At 39.9% G+C, this 23,420-nt stretch overlaps 1 protein-coding gene across 2 annotated transcripts in view; it reads left to right on the forward strand.

Annotated features, from left to right (window-relative positions):
* Window positions 1-23,420, forward strand: part of LOC134535956 (uncharacterized) — a 105,267-nt gene that overhangs the window by 532 nt on the left and 81,315 nt on the right. The window contains exon 1 of one of the 2 annotated variants that reach the window (XM_063375391.1): window positions 19,908-19,991. The exons of the other annotated variant lie outside the window; for it this stretch is intronic. Within the exon in view, the coding sequence (XP_063231461.1) occupies window positions 19,952-19,991 (40 nt within the window). The 5' untranslated portion in view covers window positions 19,908-19,951. Of the gene's footprint in view, window positions 1-19,907; window positions 19,992-23,420 lie in introns of those variants that run through there. 2 annotated transcript variants of the gene reach the window in all.

Genomic DNA, 23,420 nt, shown 5'->3' on the forward strand with positions numbered 1-23,420 from the left:
TAAAGTGCAAGACAAAATCACAATGCATACGTATAAAAAAGTATGGTTAAAACAATAAAATTACCTTGCGTAGAATGTGATGTATCAGACGTATATTTAAACAAATGATTCGTCAGTGTGTTGGGTTTTATCATTAAACCTGCATCTGAAACCACAGATAGTGTAACCTTGCCGCGACCTTGGAAACGTCGCTAAAACCAAAGCTCCATTGACACGCCGTATGAACCTTCGGATTTTTTTAAATACTCTTTTACTGGAGCGTAGGTTTTTGTACGTATAGATGATTGCAACTAAAATTAAATATTGACAAGGTTATGTTTAGCGAAAATTAAATACTTTTAATTCGTAAAATAAGTATGAATTATCAGAAGAATGTGTGTTTTTTTTATATACCGACTGCGAAGATACACGAGTGATACAGACTTATTCGAGTGTCTACATAAAAAAAATATTTTATGTAATAATTAGTTAAGAAAAATATAAACACTTTTTTTATATTTATTTACATTTATTGTTAGTCACTTTTCGCAGATAATTGCCATGCATTATTTTTAAAGCCGAAATAACCTGAGCAATTGTAGTATTTCAGCAATTACCAACATAACAGATTAATATAAATTAAAACTTCCAACTCCCACGAAAATACCACCCTACTCTGCTCTAAATGGTTGTTGGGCCAAGCGAACATCCCTGAAGGGCCGTGAAATGAATTTGAAACTGGTACCTATTCAATAATTTAACAAAAAAAAAAGGTGAGTGATTCTTTCAGTACCTACTCGCCAGATATGTGTACCTAACATTCAACCTAGGCAACGAGCAAATTTATGTGTTCTCATATTACAAATACACTTATAATATGAAACTCGGACACCAAATTTGACGTAGAATGCAAAGCGTGATAAATATAAACGAAAATTGTGTTTCAACTACATTTCTGGACGCGAATTACACGCAGTTTTCGCACCCGCCGCTAGAATTCGTCGCCGGAGTAGCTATGTTAACTATTCAATCATTTGATTAGCAGACCAAAATTTTAAACTATATAATGGAACGGCTCCGATGAAACGGAAAAAGACCGGAAAAAATACTAATCCCGGTTTTGGACCAGATTTTTGGAAACAGATTTTTGGCGTTATGAACTTTGGTTCGCACCATTCGCCACGGATGGCAGCACCGTTCCATTCACGATATTATGCCGAGGGCTAAGATGTTACACATAAAAAAAAAAAAAACCTTTAAGGCGCGTCCACACTTCTATCAGATAACCTTATCTTTATCATTATCGGCATGTGAAAAAAAAAGACTTATTTATCGAGCGCGCGTATCAAAAAATATACAATAATCGTATCGGACCCGTCTCCGTCAGGAGTCAATCTTCCACCGTCACATCAAAGGGAAGACACGTGACACTGGCGCAGACAGTGCGAACGAGGTTTTCCCCGATCGCCATTTTGTATCGTCTGCGCAGCCGCAGAACCATTCCGCTTGTCCCCCTTTGCACTTGGCATATTCGCTTCGTTAGTTCATTCGGACGCAGTAACAGTCACAAAAACACACGTTACAAGTACCTTTTTTCATCCGCCATCTTCCGAGACATTATCGTCTGTTGAAATATAGAAGCCAGCTGAAGAGACATGGCCGCCAGAGCGTAGCTAGTCGGTGGGGGGGGGGGGGGGAGAGAGAGAGAGAGAGAGAGGTTTATGGGGTGGGGATCCTTCCCTTCTAGCATTAAAAACAACAAAAAATCTAAGACAGAATATTAAAGTTGTAGCAACCTAACTACAGATATATTATTTCATAGGGATTTTTTTTAAATCCTTAGTGGGCTGCAATAATGTATATCCTCCCACAATATAGCCCAACACGCCTCACACACACAAAAGTGGCAGCGATTGTGTCTGAGTTTAATTCCTGTGTGCACACGTGTTTACATAAGCATTTCTTTCATACAAACTTGACATGAGTGTACCGTGTATTCAATTACATAAATATAGACTTGTTTTTAATGAATTATTAAAATAATTGACGTAAAAACAAAGAATTAAAACAATTAAATAAAAACAAAAAATATAAAATGTTATTTTTTTTTCTTCAAGTAAAATCATTGCTTAAATTTATATGTGTAAACATTGGAGTTCCATCAGGTCAAAATTCCCCGGGATTTTTGTGTGGCAATCGATTTTCTTTTAAAATTCGACTTTAAAGAAAATTTACTCATAAAAAAAGAGATATGATGGTTAAACTGGACCCTCTCCTTCACAAAATCCTGGCTACGCCCTTGAGCTAGCACCTGAGTGATGATACAAAACTGGCGATGCGATTCTGTCGATGTGACAGCAAAACATCGCGTTATTGTGAAACATACGGTTTACACGCGACATCTAAAAATAAACTATTGTATACATTAAACGTTTCTTACTGTTACATGTGCACCAGACACATTCCAGCCATCAACGCTAGCGTTTTTTTAAAACTATATATATTTTAAATTTTACATTATGTTGTAAAAATGACTGTGTAGAAACAATTTGCAGAAATTTCAGGGATAAATTTAGTTAACAGAACATTAAAAATAGAATATTAATTTTAGAGTTACCAATGCACCCGTTTAAACAATTTTTTTAAAAAAACAAAATTCTAAACCTGCATTCCAAATATAAATTTATTTCTAATAGGTATTTCTATCGCGTCCAACATTTTTGTCGGGCCAACGTCATACTTGTGTCGAATGTGATAGTTTTGAAATATTCGCGCTATTATACTCGTAATTCCAGCAATATTCGCGGGGTGAGCGATGAAAGAAGCCAGCGACTAGCGGCAGAATAATCAGTTGTGGTTACAGAATTTACCTATTTCCGGAGAGGATTATAAAAATAAATACTAATTTTTAAATTCAAATAATCTTACGTCATCAACAAGGGGTTTTGACAGTCACATTATCATGCTCAACATGCATCACTTGCCTTTGTGGTTTGTGATTCCTGTTATTGTAACTGCTTACATTGCATCACCAAAACTAAAATATTTATTTCACCGATAAAGCGCGAAATGTTTTTCATAATTTGAAGTAGGGGAGAGAGGACATTCCCCCCCCCCCCGGCCCACAGCGCCCGTCACTGAAAAAGCAGCACATAGTAAATCCCCCTTCAAACGCGTGAATGCTGGCAGATTCGCTGACTTGGTCGAGCGGGATCCCCACATGTCTTAGAAAATCACAACTTAGAACGATCATAACACACAACTCCGAAATACACAACTTAGAAACATTATAACTCATAAAATCACTACTTAGAACTATCAAAACTTAGAAACACACAACTAAGAACGATCACAACTTAGAAAAACATAACTTAAAACTGCAGTTACTTAGAAACAATGCTGATACACACCTTTGAAACATCATAACTAGGGACACCTGTATTAGGCGAATACATTTCGTGTCAAGGTATTTCACAAAATACTGTAGCTTTTCTCCTGTGGTTATTGGCTGAGGTCGGTGAGAGGTGTCGTCCCGCTCTTGACGGGGCCAATGAGATTGTGGTCACCGTACTTACTGCTGCACCCTCACAATTTGCCATGACTCTTAGAAAAAGCTACAGTGTTTTGTGAAATACCTTGATATGAAATGAAATCGCGAAATACAGGTGTCCCTAATCATAACGTATAAAGCCATAAGATAGAACTATCACAACTTATAAACACACAAATTATAACTCCCATAACTTAGAAACACGTAAATTTGAAACACACAACGCTGAAACTTCATAACTTAGAAAATCATAACTTAGAACATTCAATCTTCGCGTTTCTAAGTTATGTGTTTCTTAGTGTCGAACGAGGCTGTGCTGAATTTTCTTTTCGGACGCGATAAAAAAAAAAAAGAGACGGTAATTTTTGGGAACAAACGGCGCGTTAGCATTCCTCCGCGAAGCGTGTTTTGGAAAATAGCCCGCACACGGAGACCATCAACGACAAGACGTAAAACCAGTCACAAGAAGGAAAAAAAAAAGAAGGAAAAAAAATTGCCGGGGAAGTTCCTGGTACACCCGAAGGCTGTCACGATTCTGCGCTGTGTTTAAGTCCCTCCGCCGTTTACAGCGGTATCTCATCCTCCAGTACTTCCATGTGCGGCGGAGGTCAGGGCGTGACGTCGCGTCGTGTGAAGCCTGGTTCGAGTTGTTGACAACCACGAGAGTTCTCTCGCCGAGACGAAGAGCAGGGTGTCCACAAGGAAAAAATATTTCGTACCAAATTAGGCAAGAAAAAAGTACTAGATTTGAAAAAAAAAGTAACTAAATTATAATTTGTTATGGTTTTAACAATTTAGGAAGTTATTATGACATTGCAATGCTCGAACTTAAATATCACACACCACACACACATACATTCCATAGTTTTTGAAAATAATTACGCTTAATAATAAAACATATTAGAGTTACTGTAATATTATTATATTAAAGAAAAAAATAAAAAAAAGTACTAGAGCTGAGCGTTAATGATGTACAAGACCACTAAAAAAGTTATAAAAAGTACTAGATCTAGTACGAAAGTACTAACTGTGGACACCCTGACGAAGAGTTTAGAAAGCAGGGGCGATGCCCCACGTGATTATAGAGATCGCTATTTATCACAATGATTTTTTTTGTAATTCGAACAAAAAAAAATTATTCAAAATTACAGATATTTCTAAATCTGTACAAATACATGAAAACAACTGTATTACTACAAAATAGTGATGGGCTTCTTTTACCCGGATTTTTATGCTTTGTTGTCCCAGTACCCCCAATAGTTGAAGTTATTTTGTAAACCGTTCCCTGAATAGCTTTCCAGTTTTAACTGCACACATTAAAATGCATGATAAAACAAAATAAAGTAAAATTTCCGAGGTCTAAAAAAATTATTCTTGAATAAAACATAAAATGACCCAGGGCCTCGCGCAGTCTAGGGCCGCCGCTAAAGCTATGGCCAAACAGGGCGCTATGTTCGTTATGTTCGCTATGTTCGCTATGTTCGCTATGTTCGCTATGTTCGCTATGTTGGCGACTTCGCCAATTGTTTGGTTCTCGGCTATTTTTTTAAAATGTCGCTGATTTCGAGCATCCGTAGATAAACAAAAACACCTGTTTTCGTGCGGAATTGTGCTGTACTTGTACGTTTCCTTTCTGTTAAGTTTAATTTCCCTCAGTATTGTGCTTTAAATAGTATAGACGAGTGAAATGTTATGTGAAAGATTACGAAAATACCCATGTTTATGGAATAAATCGATGGAAGAATATGGAATGCAGGATATGGAGGACAATGGCTGGGATTTGATTCCAAGGGGATGCTATCAAACTCAAATTTATCCTGCAATAATTCCCAAATTTGGTATCGTCCTCACTAGCAATTGTTTCATCAAATGAAAGCTTTCGGTTTTATATTAAAATCATAAATCCATTTCTTTTCTACGTTCACATACTTTGAGAACAAGCAGACTATTATCATAGTCGAAATCAACACTCTGATCCCACGGCATGCGTCTCTCCGACATCGCGAACTGGACTATTCCTATCTGGCCACCTGGCGCATTGCGTACATAGCGAACATCGCGAGCATAGCGAACATCGCGAACATAGCGTAGCTTCCTGCGTTGTCTCGGCTTAACGGAGAGACCTAGTAGCTGTAAAGGAGAGAGCGAAGAATGGGCGATACCTGCGTCGCGCCCCTCTAGCAGGCTGGCCCGACCTCATTTCTGGCGGCCTCGCAACAATAATATAATATGTGTTTATTTGCAGTACGTATGTACGTGCTTAGCCTAATGTCCAACATTTTTTTTTTGGCCCTATGAACCGAGCTTCTGGCTGGGGAGCCAAGCGTCCTGAGTTCTATTTCCAGACAGGTATTTTTCACTTGAGATGAGTTTCTTCCCTGGCTTCGTAACTGGATGACGTGCACTGCGGAAGGCAATGACGTTAACACCGCAGGTTCATATTAACTAGCCTGTCGCAGTTACGACATCTGGCCAATGGCTGAGGATTGAAAACAGCCTTATGTCTGAGCAACCATTCCAAATCATTATCATCACCCCTTACAAAGGCCTGTGGAATCTATTATAGCAAAAAAAAAAAAAAAAAAACTGCATCAAAGATTCGGGTCTGTTTAACAGTTTTATCGACTGAGTTGGGAAACAGCTGGTGCAAAATGTCCTTCAAGGCTTAATGTGTAGAAAATTTGAAATATAAACCATTACATACATTCATATATCTAAATTTAATGTTCATGTTAATGTTCAAGACTTTATAAATAAGTATTGTTTCATATATGCATGGGTTTATATATGTTTATATGCATATATGTGTAATTGAATATGTGTGTATATGTATATATATCTGTATATAGTGTATATGCATATACATGTATACACGACTTGCATGATCGTCTTGAGAAACTAAGGGCCCGGAAGTCAATAATTCTGTCTGGCCTCTTCCTCATTACTTAATAAAAGTTACAACTTTTCACACACCACAATTAAAAAAAAGTTCTTTAAACGTTACGATCGCCATAATAGTCAACGCGATCTGCGTAATATGGCATAGCTGGTTAAGGTTTACAATAGAATCTATCACTAGAATCCTTGTAATTTTCGTTCTGCTATCAATAGAGACTGAAAAAAAAATCGTTGTTTAAATGACATCTAGGATTGGACTCCAGATACACTATTTACGCGGTCAAATTACACCTGCCCATTTGCTACTGTCTTGTGACACCTGTCAACTTGGGTGCTTTTGATTCGATACTTCTTTACGACCAATAGAAGCCGAGTACTTGGCTGCGGCGGTAGCCATTTTTATTTTTGTTTTAAAAACATAAAAAAATGTTTCAAATTCAAGAATATCTAGTCCTTTTTTATTACTTTGTCTTTTATTTTGATTATATATTAGCTAATGCGAGGAATGCGCTGCTATGCCTCTTTCAATATTTTTGTATTTTTTTGAAGTAGGAACACATGTACAAAGCCTTTCTCTCTATTTCTCTAAATATGTCGCTCTATAAATATCACTATATTTCTCTATATACCTCTCTATATATCTAGCTCTCTCTCTGTATATATCTAGATATCTCTATCCATATCTCTCTATATTACTCTATTTCTATCTATGCTTCTATCTATATCTCAATCTATCTTCCTATCTATATCGCTTCATCATTCTATATGTATATAAATATCCTCGCTCTATTTCTGTACCTCTCTATATATCTGTACATCTCCCTCTCTCTATCTCTCTATACCTCTACTTATCTAAATATCTATCTCTATATCTATCTCTCTATATCTATATCTTTACAAAACAGAAGACGAACACACAAACATTCATATATATATATGCTTATCTGTATTTTATCCATATTTTTACCTGTCACATGTGTGACATAGGTATATAAAACCACGCGCGTATTCGAATGCAACGAACGTTGTGTCACTCTTTCAACGCAATCCGTGAAAAACTTTCGGAGATTTAATATTTTGAACGAACGATCTCTTAAATTTTTATTTATTTAATGTAAAATCTGCTCGTGCTATGATCTCGAAGCATTATGCATTTAAAAAAAAATAAAATAAATTGAAATTTCGTAACCTTGAAATGCAGTCTCATTGGTCGCCACTTGTAACGTCTCCGTGTATTGTGGAAGCAGCAGTCGCCGTCCACGTGTCGCTGTAGAGCGGGCGTCAGGCGCGGCGACGGTGTCTCGCAGGCGTCGACGAGGCCGCAGGATCGCGGCCAATCACAGGCTCGGACGCGACCCGCCGACCTGGAAAACCTGGGCGTCGGGGCGCGCCCTCACGCAGGCCGACGCCACGTGCGGCCGAAACTCCAGTCTTTACGTCACCGTCGGCCCAGCTTCTGTTCCGAATCCCGTGTTAAGTGTTCAACAGTGCGATCACGTCTTGGAACGCAGCATGCAGCGACAAGGTAGCTGATTAATATTTTTTTTTATGCCGAAATTCCAGTTCTTTCGCATTTTTGTTTAACCATCAAAGTACAGGATGTCCAAACAACAATGTCCCAGTTTCAATGGTAAATATAATAGTTTAATTTAGACTATTTACAATAGATCATTTATCAAATTTAAGGTAACCTTATTATTTTTTTTATAAATTTTCATTATGTGCATCTGTGGCTATACGGCACACATCCAACCTAAAGACCAATTATTCCCATACTTTGGTTAACACGTCCGGAGTAATTGAAGCAATAACCTCTACAAATCTGGGTCTCAAGTCTGGAACGCAGATACGATATTTTATACAGCCCCAAAGAGAAAAAAATCACATGAACGTGGAAGCCAGCTAAAAAAAGAGCTCTGTCATCTCAACCATTACGACCAATCCAATGGTCAGAGACTTCGTCGTTCAATCACTCTCCAATGGGGAGGGGCTCCATCCTGTTGCCAAATAAAGTTTACATGTTCACCCTTTACTAATTAGGGAAAGAGTCATTCTTTTAACATAGGTGGCGCTGCGAGCGAGAAAACAACAAAGCAGTACTTGTGCATGCACTGATTAAAAACTGTTTGAGCTAGGGTAGGGCGGGGCTAGTTGAGCGCTTTTTCACTTGAGCGGTTATAGCTCCTCATCGATAAGTATTAATGGGCTAGAGACCTGCAAAATTCGCGGATTCATTCGGTGATAGGCTAGAATTCAAACACATATACCTCTTAGATAATTTTGCTATTGACTTACTGTTCATATAGACGAATCTCAACCAGTTATAAACCCTCAACCAAAGAAGGATCGAATCACAGACAAACCAGCTGAGACGACTTACAAATCAGCAGCCAATGAACTTGCGTTATTTGCCCGAGTGTACAGGGAAATGTGCAGTCTATCCTGAAGGCCATCGAAACCGCGAATTTTGCAGGTCTCTATAATGGCTTGTTATGCATACTGAAGGATTAAGAATTTATCCGTTCTTACAAGTCGAATTTAAGAGCTACAGCTGTTTAAATGCAGAAAGTCAAGTATGCTCAACGTATCCCATAGGTGAGGTAAGTTGAGCACAGGTATGGGGCAAATTGAGCACTTAGAATTTTTTCAAGTCTGAATTTGATTAGAAAGACTGAAACTAATTCCAAAGTTAAGCTTAAGATACGATGATGTTTTTGTTGATTCTATTTTCATTTTATTATTCAAAGAAAATTACTTTTAATTTAGTTGTTTTGTCACTAAAATACTATAAATAAAAAGTTGATTATCAAACAGAAATTTTATTTCATGTCTAGTTACACATATCAAAAGTACTATAAATTTTTGGAAGTTTAACACTTACCTGATTAAAATATGATAACATTTAACTATTACAGACGAAATATTCCGCTTTATAATTATTTTACTTTTTGGTTACAAAATAAACAAGGCGCGCGTGTACTTCACTCGATCGACTAGTCGCCACTGGCGGTCTCGTGATGAGTTCCCCTCCCGCGACCCCTTCTGTTCGCTATTTGATGCCTTCGCGTGCAGTGAATAGTTTTCGAAATATTTCGATTGCCCAAATTGCCCCTATGCTCAACTAGCCCCGCCCTACCCTACTCTTTAATTTTTACCTTTAACCAACACTCTACAACGCTTACACTTGATACTATTAAATTTTATAACTGGTTACGTGGTTCATGAGCCCGGCCTAAGGTTTCACGTCCCACGGTTCTACACAGAAGCGACGGGACCTACCAGAGATTTTACTGGGCACCGAACGACTAGGCGCTGTTACCTCGTTTAGGGTAAAATTTCAATCTAGATTCCTCACTCCACTCCAGGTACAATCACTTTGTTGTGGACTGAAGTTGGAGTGAAGTGAGATAATCCACTCCACTTGTTGAGGTGGACTGGACTGAAGAATCCGGATTGAGATTTTACTTTAAACACGGACTGGAGTGAAAAGAAAACACGCACGAGCAAGCCGCCACCATATTGCATTGTTTGTTATTGGTCTCGTTGCATTTCAGGCATAATTTGTGAAAATGGCAAAAAAAAAAAAAAAAAAGAGCAGAGGAATGTGTGGACAGAGATGGAAGTAGAGTTATTGTTGGACGTAATGATTGAAAAACATATTTTAAGATTGCTGGACGGAAAAAAGTATAGGAAAGGTGAGATATTTGAGTTGGTGAAGGCAGAAATGGACAGTGCGGGGTTCAAAAGAACAACAGAACAGATAATAATTAAATGGAAAGGATTGAAGGCAAGTTTTTACAAAGGAAAACGGAACAATGAGACAAGTGGAGCATCGCACCACAACATTTTCAGTCCATGTTGACTCCAACTTCGATCTTGTTTACATTTCAATCTGGATTGTGATATTTACCATAAACGCATTTCGTCAGTCTATGTTCGTTACACATTCACTACGAGTTCATTCCACTCCAGGTTCAATCCGGATTGAAATTTTACCCTAAACGAGGTATGATTATGCTCGTAATTTGGAGAGTTGGGATCGAGAGGATGATGGGGACGGGGGGGGGGGTTTGGAAGAGAGAGGAAGCAGTAAAGCACGCGTGAATTCCTGCAGCGTGGGCGCGTCGCGACTATCACAGCGCCCCGAAGCGATAGCGGATCGCAAAGTTCCAGTCAGCGCCTAACGTGATACAGCCACGACTCTGCAGTGCTGACTGCAGCCGACCAAAGATGGCGCCGTCATGCCCGCCTACTCCTGACGGAGAGATAAGGGGGCCTCCATTATTTAAGTGAGTTTTTTTTTTCTGTAAATTGGAACACCTTCCTCCCCCGTGGTGAGAATTTTTTTTTTTGAAATGTGATGGGATATCCCTTCCCCTTCACCAGAGATTTACCCTATAATTTTTAAATAACTAAATTTAGTTTTATTTATGTTAATGTATTTTGCTACATACCACTAAATACCTAAGGGTTAATACCGATGGAATAAGAGGAGAGAAATAATACTATATTTAATGTGCACGATAGTAAATTTATTTAAATTAATGAAAAGTAAAAATAGATTGCGACACCACCTTTCCTAATTCTTCACTCACTTCGTGAAAATAAACGTAATTCTTCCATAATCAATATCTTTGAGCTCAGACTCTTAATTTTTTTAGAATCTCTAAACGTTTGTTTATTTATTCTAGAAATAATGAAAATATCAGTAGCCATGAATTTTTTTTTTGTGCCAATGGAATACTCCCAAAAAAGGTAAAATAATAAATTAAATATTTTTTTATAATCTGTAATAATAATGCATATTCTTTGAATTGAAAATGACGTGAGATTTTCAATGACCCCCGCTCCCTTAAAATGATATTTGATGGTATTTGGCTGGATCTCCCCTTCCCCCCATTTTGAGCTCACGTAAATAATGGATGCCCCCTAAATACTGAACACGCGCAGTATTCCAACCATGGATTGGGTGTTTGTTCGAATTCAACTGGTTAGCTATTGGATTGCAAAACAGATCGTAGCTGTATAAGAGCTTATATGCTAGGAATCTATTTAATATCTTGAAAGGAACCTACAATGGAAGAAGCGGAAAAATGCCATCATGAAGTGAGTTTTGATAAACAAATATGGGTACTCATCTGCAAGGAAATAGCATTGAAATGAATTACAATAAAAAATGTTTTGCTATCCAGATGGGAAAGATTGGTGTAGAGCCGTTCTCGTTTTTACTTAATTATTAACATGCTAAACCCAAGGGCGTATTTACGTGGGAGGGTAGCAGGGTGGGGGAGAGAGCTGCCTTCCTTTCCCGAAGTGGAAATGAAATCCGATTCAAATATACAAGCAGCAAGCTGAAGTTAAAAGTGTAACTTATCCTAACATACCATTGTTCACAAAGGTTGGTTTCAATAAATTATGTTTTGTCTTTTATTTAATATAGTATGGCATCATGAACCCTCCTCACCCAAATGAAGTGGAATTCCGTACAATGCCACTTCCCCCCCCCCCCCCAAATCCGTTTCGAGTTACGGATACGACCTTGTGGCAAATATTGAGCACACTAACTCCCTTACTTTTTACAGGCGTAGAGCGAGTTTAGACCCGCGCAATGCCACAATAAGTACGTCGCTGTTCAGGTGAAAATTTGTTCCTCCCCTCGGTGCAGTAGGCAGGATTTTATTTTGGGGGTGGTACTACTGTGTGTGTGACTCCCACCTCAGCCTATTGTAACGTTCCATTAGTGACTTCTGTACTAAAAAAAAAATAATGCACAATACTTTCGCAGTCTTAAAGATACACAAGTGTATCAACTATTCTTTAGTCTTTATCACATAACATTGTTAAAATTTTCATAATATTTGGAAAGGAGTCTGGACATCAATGAAACCCCCTCCCCTTGTCGGCGGGTCTGCTCCCCCCTGTTCCGGCGATTGTATAGTACGAGCCAGGAAGACAGCCGAATTCACGTCTTCTCCATGTTTATACACTTGCTTCTTAATGATGTGTTTGTAGACATCTTATCTGGTGATGCAATGCGAATCTGTACCCTATAAAACTGTACCGCGACTGACTGACCCACTGACAGACAACGCACTGCCTAAACCACTGGACCTAGACGTTTGAAGTTTGGAGGAAATATTCATTTAGTACCCTAGAGGTGCATTCAGGATGTTATTTTTTTTTTAATTTCATCTCTAAAGGGGTGAAAAGGGTTGGTAAAGTTTGTATGAAGCGAAATACCACTCAGTGACTCATTAATCACGAATTATCAGGAACTACAAAACTTACAGACTATAAATTTGGCACGTGTATTTCTTTTGCTACGTAGACATCCGCTAAGAAAGCATTTTTACGAAAATCAGCTACCAAGGGGGGTTGCGGGGACGTCAAACATCAAAGTTTCCCGTCTTTCAAGTGCGTGTGCTACAAACTTGGCCTGATGCATAAATCCGGGTATACTTCAGCTAGTATAACATAAAATAATTAGTTCTAAAGCAGTTATGAAGTACCATTTCTGTCGGCAAGGCTTTGTTTACATCAAAACAAAGTCTGTTTCTTTTTTTTTGTTCGGTTTTTTTCTCCTTCGATGCTTATTGGCCAAGCGAACGTATCTTGTGTTGTAGGTACTATGGTATGGTATAATGTTGGCCACGAATTTTCCTTTGCTGATGTGCAGCCTACTTTACGCCCTACCTCTTCTGTATTCTCTCAACGAAATGAGGCGTTGTTGCAAGCAGAGACAAGATAAGTAAGTGTACCAGCGGAGTATTTTATATTTATTTCTGGACGAGGGGAATGGAACCAAGAGACTTGCAATTGTTACAGCTGTTCTTGAAAGCGCAAACACCGATGTGTTTCGGGGCTGGAAGATGGGCCGTTCTTGAGAAAAAAAATTTATTCGACCGAGACCCGCTCGGAAGAATCAAATTAAATTACTACGTGCGTGAAAATGTCTATAGCTGCCGTACAATCTACTTTAATAACGTATCTGGGCCAGGTCAAAGCGTGTAATTTGTGCCGTCCAAACCAGTTGGCCGCGAGGTCATTAAGAGTGTTGACCCTTATATTCAGCTCCTAAGAGGCGACAGTTAACAGCGCCTGCAATCAAAGACATTTTTCTCTGCAGCTCGGGGGAGACCCGAGGCATCATTAGCGGGGCGACGGCGGAAGCGACCAGCAGGAAGAGAGACTCGGTGGTCCGGCGAGACTATTAATCTTTAACGCAGACAGCGAGTGGGATCAAAGGCCGATTGCGCGGACCGTGAAAAGCACAAACTCACGCGACAGAAACGGTTATTAGCCCTTAAGGCTATTCATTTATTCATAACATAACCATGGGTGAATTTTTATAAAAAGTTTTATTAATTTAATGGTGTTTGTTTAATGTTTTTAATATTTTAAATACAAATTTTATATTTAAAACCCAGCGTGCACTAAGAACAAATTAATCGTTCAGCATACAGTTTCGAATTAGGAAACCGTTTTTATGTAGCCTTTGCCGTAAAACTCATCATTTTTAGAATACCACTAACTAATCAATACAATTTTTGACTTTCCCAAAAGCACAGAAAGACTAGTTTTCCATGGTTTCGGAAAAACCAAACATTTTAAGGTTGTATAAGTGATATCCTTAAAACGAAGAGTTTTGCGACATAGGCTACACACGACAGGTTAATTCAAATCTGTGTTACCAGTTTTCAAGCTCTCAATTTCATTCTATGTTTCTATTGTAATTTATTTGAAATCAAGAGCAAAAACACAAAATAGAAGAATCAAAATAATTTAGGATACTTCCTCCCCGCCCCTACTCACCTTTATGGAAATCGGGTGTTACGTTTTTTTTCTCCTAAAATTTACGATGAACACTGCTAGCAAATTGACCAGTGGTATTCGTAAATTTACGGTCATATTTTTTATATTTAAGGCTGATTTCTTTACTTCCCACTTTGAACATGAAATGACATAATTAATCTTGGCTACTTAACAAAAACTTCCGAAATTCACAAGTCTGCATCAAAAATATTCTTCATCTCTCACATGTGTGTTTACACAGTTTACTAGAAAACCCAACACCTGGCGTAAATTATTTGAAGATCCAGTCATTTGGAACTATACGAAGAAGAACATTTCGTCAGTTTTAAGTTCAAGTGGTAAATTTACTGTAAGTTCTAACAGTGTGCTCACCATTTGTTTCTGTAAAAAAAAATGAGTTACAGACTTTGTTGGATGTCTACATTTAGCACCTGGTAAACGTTAATTTAAAATGCAGTAGAGTACAATAATTTGAGATTCTGTGTAATAGGAGTGTTTTTTTTTTTTTTTTTTTTTTTTTGGCAATCCGAGGTACCATCAGACCCAATTACTTCGGATTATCGCAACTCTACAGTATGATATTTGGCGGTAACCGTAACATTATGTGGTGGAGAATTTAGGATTAGGATAAAGGTGTAATGCAAGTTCCTTTAAATGCTTTCATGAATCTATGCCGGGAATTTCTTACCTAAAAATTATTCTGAAACACACGTTTTAGCTATTTTCACTCTCCTAAAAAAAATACAGTTAAAAAACAATATACGGAAACAGAACTACCCATCTGTAGAGACCGGAAAAAATCGCGGATACATTTCACGACAGCCTAAAATTCATATAGTTATACCTTAGTGCTGCCTCTGCTATTGGCTCACAACGCACCTGGACTACTCTGGGCCAGTGAGAAACACTCAACCGAAGCTGTGTCGAATCACAGGCCGCTACATTGGGTCACCTTCACAATACAGGCTGTATTGTGATACAGCAGCCAATGAGAGGGTGACATTTGACCGAGTGTACGTTAAACTATGAAGTTCATCCTAGAGGTCATTGAACCCGCGAATTTTTTCCGGTCCCTACCTGTCCTCTGCGTATTCTTGAATATAGTTTTCAAATGGTGCGGTTTCTTCTTGAGCTCTGCACGGCTTTATGTGTCCCCAGGTGGGCGGTATCTGCCCTCCTTGGAGACAGGGCTGTTGTGCCTTTGTTGGTTTTGAAGTAAACAAAATACGGGCACCCTCGCACACAGGCAACTGTAGTTCTGGCAGCCGCAGTAGTTTATTTATTTATTCTTGTTTATAATTTCTGTCCGGCGGAGGAAGGGGTTATCAGTCAGGGTCGGCAGAGCGACGCGCGCGGAGTTAAATCACGGGGAGTAACCCGCCCTATCAACGTCCACTTTTTTGTCGCCGCGCTTACGTTGCGGTGGTCCGATAGCCGCCAGGCGCGCGGCAGACGGGGACCCGTCTTAATCGCGGGGAAGATGTTCCCCCCTCCCCTGCATCATCCCTCCCTCCCGCCGGCACAGCCACTCGGCAATCACATCGCCCCGCGATCGGCGCGTATAGTCCGTCCGCTGTTAGGCCGAGGCCACGCGGACAGCTACGCTATGTTCGCGATGTTCGCTATGTTCGCTGGTCCAAGTGGCCACACGGACAGCTAGGCTATGTTCGCGATGTTCGCTATGTTCGCTGCACCAGGTGGCCACACGGACAGCTACGCTATGTTCGCGGTGTTCGCGATGTTCGCTGCTCCAGGTGGCCACACGGACAGCTACGCTATGTTCGCGGTGTTCGCGATGTTCGCTGCTCCAGGTGGCCACACATAGGCTATGTTTGCTGCTCTAGGTGGTCGCACGGACAGCTAGGCTATGTTCGCGATGTTAGCTATGTTCGCTGCACCAGGTGGCCACACGGACAGCTACGCTATGTTCGCGGTGTTCGGGATGTTCGCTGCTCCAGGTGGCCACACATAGGCTAGGTTTGCTGCTCTAGGTGGTCGCACGGACAGCTAGGCTATGTTCGCGGTGTTCGCCATGTTCGCTGCGCTAGGTGGTCACATGGATAGCTACGCTATGTTCGCAATGTTCTTTATGTTCGCTGCGCCAGCTGGCCAAACAGGGATAGTCCAGTTCGCGATGTCGGAGGGACGCATGTCGTGGGATTCGAGTGATGATTCCGATGATGATAATTTTCCGCTGGCTGTCGCAGGTCCATGAATTTCATTGAAAAAAAAATGGATTTTTTTGGAGAATTATCATTTGATGAAGCAGTTGCGTGAGGACGAAGTCAAATTTATGAATTATAACAGAATAAATACAACTCACTTTTGATAGCGTTCCCTTGAAATCATATCGCGGGCACTATCCCGCACATCCTGCTCTTCATAGTCTTCTATCGATTTATTCCACAGATATGGATATTTTTGTACTCCAATAAAATTATCCGTCGACCTGATACTAATTTAAAGCAAACGCAGAAGTACAGCACGATTCTGCGCGAAAACAGATATTTTTGTTTATCTACGCTTACGCGAAGTCGGCTACGTTTTATAAAAAAAAAACAGCCGAGAACCGAACCACCTGGCGACGTCGCCAACATAGCGAACATAGCGAACATAGCGACCTGTGTGGCCGTAGCTTTAGCTGTGCACTGCACGGCAGGGTCTTCGACATTTTTTGTCGGGGAGAGGGCAAAAAACCTCGGGGCCCGAGCACTATGGGGAGCTCGTTTGCATTTAATTAAATTTTTATTCCTGTGTTTACCCTGAGAGTAGGAAGAAATTTATAAATCTATTATTATATAATTTATTGGAAAACTTAAAATTATGCGATATGTGCAGATGATGTTTAAGTTAAGACCCAACGATGTACAGTCTTTTGGTTGTTTTTTTTATTATAAATTGTGGAGGTTGAAAAGTTGTATATTAAATCATGGGGAAGGGACCCGGAAAAAAAAACTATTTGCACTATTATTAGTATTTCTTGACGGCCCTTCGCACCATCTCTCGGTTTGCAGAGCTTCAGAAGAAACAACGGGATTTTGAAACTCCTTCCGCTATCAGATTGCTGTCTGTTTACGAAAAGCTGAGGGCGGATAAGTAGTTGTATTTCCTTAATTTTTTTTTAACTGCGTTCTTAGGAGAGTGTAAATGGATAAAACTCATGTTTTCAGACGTGAAACGCCCGGTGAAGATCCTCTATAGCACCCGAGGGCACACCTTTATCTTCATTTCCCTGCCATATCATTTTATGGTTACAGTTCAAATCTCATATTTGTTCTATGCACGACGAGAAGACTGCGCGCCAGTTCAGAGGCGACACCGCGCTAGAAGCACCAGCGAGCGTCGCGCATATCATACCGCCTCACTAACACAAATACACCCCTGACTAGGCGGCGCTAAATTATAAATTATATTATAGACTATAAATTATATTGCCTCCAGCGCACTAGGCCAGCAGTGGCTCACCATCTGCCTCGAACTGTTAATGATCAAATCTTGTCAACCTTGACACGTGCGTTTTTTTTTCCTCGCAAATATTTGTTTCGAAAATTCTTTTTCGAATGATAGTGCGAATAAGAGGAAGCAATTAGACGCAGAACGCAAAGATATCCACCAGTGGTGAAATGCAAGCTCTTAACTGCATTGAATCTGGGGCAATCGAAGCTGAGATTTTATGATCGTTCAACTGCCATGACACAACCGTTTTGAAAATTCTACTGGCAACTAAACCAGTCAGTGACTGTCCAAAAGAAAAATCTTCTGAGATTTAAAGGGGCCCGTTCCTGCCATCTTGTATTTTAAATATATTATCCATAGCTCGCAATACAGAATTGTTCCTTTCATTTTACAGCTCAATATAAGCACACGATCTACGTAGTTTTGGTCATTCTTTTAAGTCATCATTCGTGCCCCAACATAACTGTCACGTCATCTACAGTCGCTCACTTGAATTCAACAGTCTCTGTGATTGCATGCTTAAGCTTCGTAGTTAAAAACCAGAATAATAGTATATATGGGCGTTAAAAAAATGAACAAATTGTGAAAGGATAGCGAGGATTGCAACGATCAGGAGTGGGGTGATCGATGGCCAAAAGAATAAGGGGATCAGGAGCGGGACTCTCGATGGTAAGTTTGGATTATATCACACTTGCATACTTGCGCAATTGTATACTTGCTCACTCACTTACTATCAACACGATTTTTTTAAAAATTTTTTATCCCTATGTCTGTATGCGAAGAACCATTTTGATATTCAGAATAATTATTTCCCCATCCGATTTATCGCTACCAGTCATCGTGTCTCTGACGTCAGTTTTCTTTTTGCTTGGGGGGATTTATTAATGCATATTCAGGGAGAGAGAATTCTGAAGCGAAACTTATTTTCAGAGGGGGCAACAATTTTCGAGCGTGGCGAAGATGACGCTCACACGAGGGAATAGTTCAGCGGCGACGCCACTCCATCACATGCACTAGCGGTCGAACGGGAAGACTAAAAGCCGGGGGGGAAGGGGAATAGTTACATAGCGTAGCATGCTATATGCTAGTTGTAACGGCCGGAAGAGGAGACGGCAGGGGAGAGGTAGAAATGACACAGCAGTGATGCCACGGAATTCTTGTAACGCTGCTTGTGTTTGTCTACTCCCCAGTTTTCGTAACGGCTGACGATTGACGCTGCCATATTTCTTTTAATTTAATTTAAAGTATCTACAATTTATTTATTCGTGTTTAAAATATTTATTGATTCGTGCAATGAACTCAATAAGTATCATTCTTTTTTTTTTTGAGAATAGCGTGATTGAAAATGTAAATAATTTAACTCTATCTACACCCAATAAGCAAGAAGTTTCACTTCAATCGCACGTGGACTCCACGCACACATTTTTTTTGTTACAATTATTTACTTTTTTAAGTGTTGTGTTCCAGGCTGTACAGACTTTACAACCTAGACACAGATGGCCACTGTTAGAAAAGGGCGGGTTTTAACAGTGGAAGGGTGTGATAAGTAGGGACAGGAAAATTTCGCGGTTTAAATGCCTGTCCCATGCCAACTGTTCGTCGGCCGCTCACTTGTGAGACGCCTCAGCAAGGATATATCTAGAGACCGGAAAAATTCGCGGATTCATTTCGCGAATAGACTAGACCCCCAAACTCGTACACCTTCATGCAGAGTCAGTGATTGGACCACCGTTTACCTGAAGTACTCTAAGCCAATGTCAAAACTTTCGACAAAAGAAGTATCAAATCACAAGCATCCCAGGTAGGTAACGCGTGTCACGAGTCAGTATCCATTGAGCAGGTGAAATGTTTCCTAGTACATAGAGGATCGTGGAGTCTATCCTAGAGGTCATTGAAACCGCGAATCGAGCTACGGTGCACGGAGTGTAGCTGGCGCGGGAAGGAGGACGGAATCGCGCGTGCCAAGGCTTGTCAGGATGAGGGAGGGGAGGAGAGATGCTGGAAGGGGGCGGTGCCCGGAGCAGCAGGAGGAGCAGGAGGAGGAGGAAGAGGAGGAAGGAAGGAAAGAAGGGGGTAGGGGGCCAGACAAGTGGAGCAAGGAGGCGCGCGAACGCAAACGAGCCGCGGCCCGCCGCCGCAGCACAACGCGTCGTCGTGTTTACGGTGTAGCGGCGGGAGAGAGAGAGACGCGCAGCTCCAGCGAGCGAGCCCACATCGCGTCGCCCATCAGGGTCACACCGCTGTCCGGGGCGAGGCATGACGTCCTCATCGCTGCCCGGAGGTCGCCGCGCCGCAGGTACGCCCTTCCGTATTACACTCGCGAGTACCGTCGGCCCGGACCTGACGCAAACCCCTGGGTGGCGAAACCCCGTGGTACCTCAGGGGGGAAGACCTCTGCTGGGCAGGGGCGTAGGAACCAGGAGGGACAGGGGGGACGTGTCCCCCTGAACTTTTTGGGTGGAGGGGACTGTCCCCCCCCCAACTTTCTAGACAGTGATATTTTTATTTTATAATATTATTCTGCCAAACTTTATTTTTTAATTTCTTCACTCTCAAATTTTATCTTAAGGAAACAATAATAATTTTAACATCGATGTATCCAATGGTTTGATACAAAAACTGCTTAAAAAGGCGCTATTTTGCACTTTTAAAATCAAAATTTTCCGGTGGAGGACCCCCCCGACCCCCCCCCCCCGTCTTAGTAAGAGGGGAATGGGTTTACATGACATCAAAATCATTATTTGTCCCCCCGTCCCTCAACTTTATGAACACAGCTACGCCAATGCTGCAGGGTGTATCCAGCCCACGACGGAAATGTTTAGATTCAAACCTGTTTCACGGGGGATCAAGAGTCCGTGACTTCTCATAGAGTTCACTGTTTCTATATTTCGTAATTAATTTCATTAACCGTTTTTAGATACCAAGGACCTACTTGTTAAAAAAATAATATCAGAAATTAGTTGCTTATGAATTGTTTTCTGTTTTATTATATATATTTTTTCGCTTCGGAAAAAAACGGTCCCCTTTTGCCACATTGGATACGCCCTTGTTGTGAAAGTTAAAAAACTATCAAGCAAACCTAACCTGACCTCAATCGCCAATGCGCTCTCGCCATGCTGAGCCATTGCAGTTTCAACACCGTTGATTTGATTTCTTCTTGCGGGTGTTTTTTTTTTCTTCCACTTCGCAAGCATTTCGTTGTTTTGTTGCGAATTTTCAGTCGACAAGCCAGACAAGTAATTATTCGCAACTGAAATATTTTTGTTTTGACTAACATGATTCGCTGTCACTCACTATAAAGTCACGTATTTCTTCATTAACATTTGGGCTTATAATGAAAGAAAAAAAATCCAATCTGGCGTGTGAGGCATCCTTAGAATTTTTTTTTTTTTACTATCAGGGGTGAAAATCTGTAGGATTCACAAATGATTTGCCCACAAGTCCTCTCTGGATAGGGAGCTTGTGTATTGTATATTTTCCTCATTAAAAAAAACAAACTATATTTTCACTAAGGTTATGTTTTATAGGTAAGGAGAGCGGAGCATAAAATTATTTTCTCAATTTTTGATCAGTGACTAAAATAGATTGGAACATAAAATACATCAATGTGCAATTCATTCACGTGACTTGAATTAGAATTAATTGCTAACATATATATTTTTTCATTTAAGGAAAAAAAGTAAAGTATATTTTATAACAGAAAATAAACATGAAACTAACTGATAACATCTCAGCCAGTGAGGGACTTTTTAATTCCTGGGAGGCGGGCCCATGTGCTTTCCCTCTCCCAGGATTTGCTTCATTGTTTTCATCGTTATTTTAACAAACCAGAAAGCACCATGGGCACATGTTACAAGTTGCCAATTGTCGCCAGTTCGCTAAAGGCGGTGAGAGAGTGGATTTCTGGCTGATTAAAATTTTGTAGAACGGGCCGGACGGAAAACCACTTCGCGAAGTCCGTCTTCAGCCATTTCAACACTGCAGCGAGCAGTGGAGGGACAGACCAAGGCCGTAGCCAGGTTTTTGTGAAAAAACGGGTAAAATATAACCAATACGTAATTGTTTTATAAGTAATTTACTTTATAACTGAATTTTAATATAAAATGGTTTATTCACGATATAGTAGACTTAAATGTTTACACACATAAATTTTCCTTGAGAAAATAAAACTAAACTTTTTTTATATATTGAAGTCGCTTGCTTGGCTTCTGGGTTGTAGCCGCGCCGAAGGCGAATATATCACCTGTAGTTTCGGTCGACGTTTCAATTCACCATCATCAGAGTAGCAGTTAACTACTGAGGTTATTGCAAGTTCTCCTGCCTGAGACGGGAGTGTTTCCCGATTGGCTGCAGCTGTGGGCACAACCAGAGCGAGAGTACTAAAAGACAGGAGAACTTGCAATAACCTCATTAGGCTACTGCTCCCTGATGATGTCAACTGCAACTTCGACCGAAACGTCGGTGATATATTCGCCCTTCGACGCGGCTACAACCCAGGAGCCAAAGCAACTCCAGACAATGTCCGCGAAAGCCTGCGATCTTTATTTTTGTATTTTGGTTTTCATTTGATTGTTTTCAGTACTTTGTTTGCCGATTTTATTAAAACGTCTCATAAATACATATAAATATATTAATGTTATAGAATACATAAAACACAAATGTTAAGTTGGTATGAAAGACATGCTTACACGATAAACCGTGTGAAAACCAGCATTAAATACACGCTTTTTGGATACACAATTTCTGCCGTTTATTGTATCCCACTAAGAATTACAATAATCCTTTTGAAATAATATCCCTGCAGTTAAGTTGCTTTCATTTTCTTATTCTGGCTTTTGCTTGTTTTTTATTTTTATTTTAGTACGGGGGAGGGGAGGGTGGTGTCCATACCACACTGACCAACCCCCTGACTACGTCCTTGAACTGACACACATCAACGCACGTGTGAGGTGTCTTGAGGGCCGGCTTCCCCTCCCGAAACTGATTTTTTCACTGGTTCAAGATCTTTATGAAGTAATATTTCGAAAATAGTACTATAAGAGTTAAATTGTATGCATTATACGTTTTTTTTGGGGAGGGGGAGGGGTGTTTGCGTGTGTTTCTAGTGAGCATTGTGGGGAAAAAAAATTATGTTCTTTTACAAAAGATTCCTTTGAAAACCAGTTGCCAAGAAATATTTGGCAATACTACAAGAAAGAATTCGTTTATTTGTACAACACATGGCTGCGGTTATTTCTGCATATATGAAATACGTTTTTCGAGATAATACTGAGTATTTTTTACGAAAATTGGCGGATAATATTATATTTTAATTTGCGTTTCATTCAAACATTATTTTTTTAGCCATCGATTATTTAATAACCGGACTTTATTTGAAAGCTGTTCAGGGAATGGTTTACGAATAACTTTTAACTATAGGTGGTACTGGGACAACATAAAGCATAAATTCCTGGGTAAGAATCCGAACCCATTATTACTGCGAACACTAGTTTGTAGTGATACATACAGTTGTTTAAATGTAAATGTACAAATTTATAAATATATGTAATTTTACATAAATACTACTGTTCCATTTACAAAAAAAATACAGTGTGCAAATTCCTTAAAACCTGGGCAAATGTGAAGGGAATTTAAGGGAGAGGGGGGTTAGTTTCGAAATATTTTTTAAGCATGCGTTTACCGTGATAGTAACACAAACTTACATTTATATTGCTAAGAATATAAA

Source organism: Bacillus rossius, chromosome 10 (assembly GCF_032445375.1).
Source record: "Bacillus rossius redtenbacheri isolate Brsri chromosome 10, Brsri_v3, whole genome shotgun sequence".
Classification (NCBI taxonomy): domain Eukaryota; kingdom Metazoa; phylum Arthropoda; class Insecta; order Phasmatodea; family Bacillidae; genus Bacillus; species Bacillus rossius.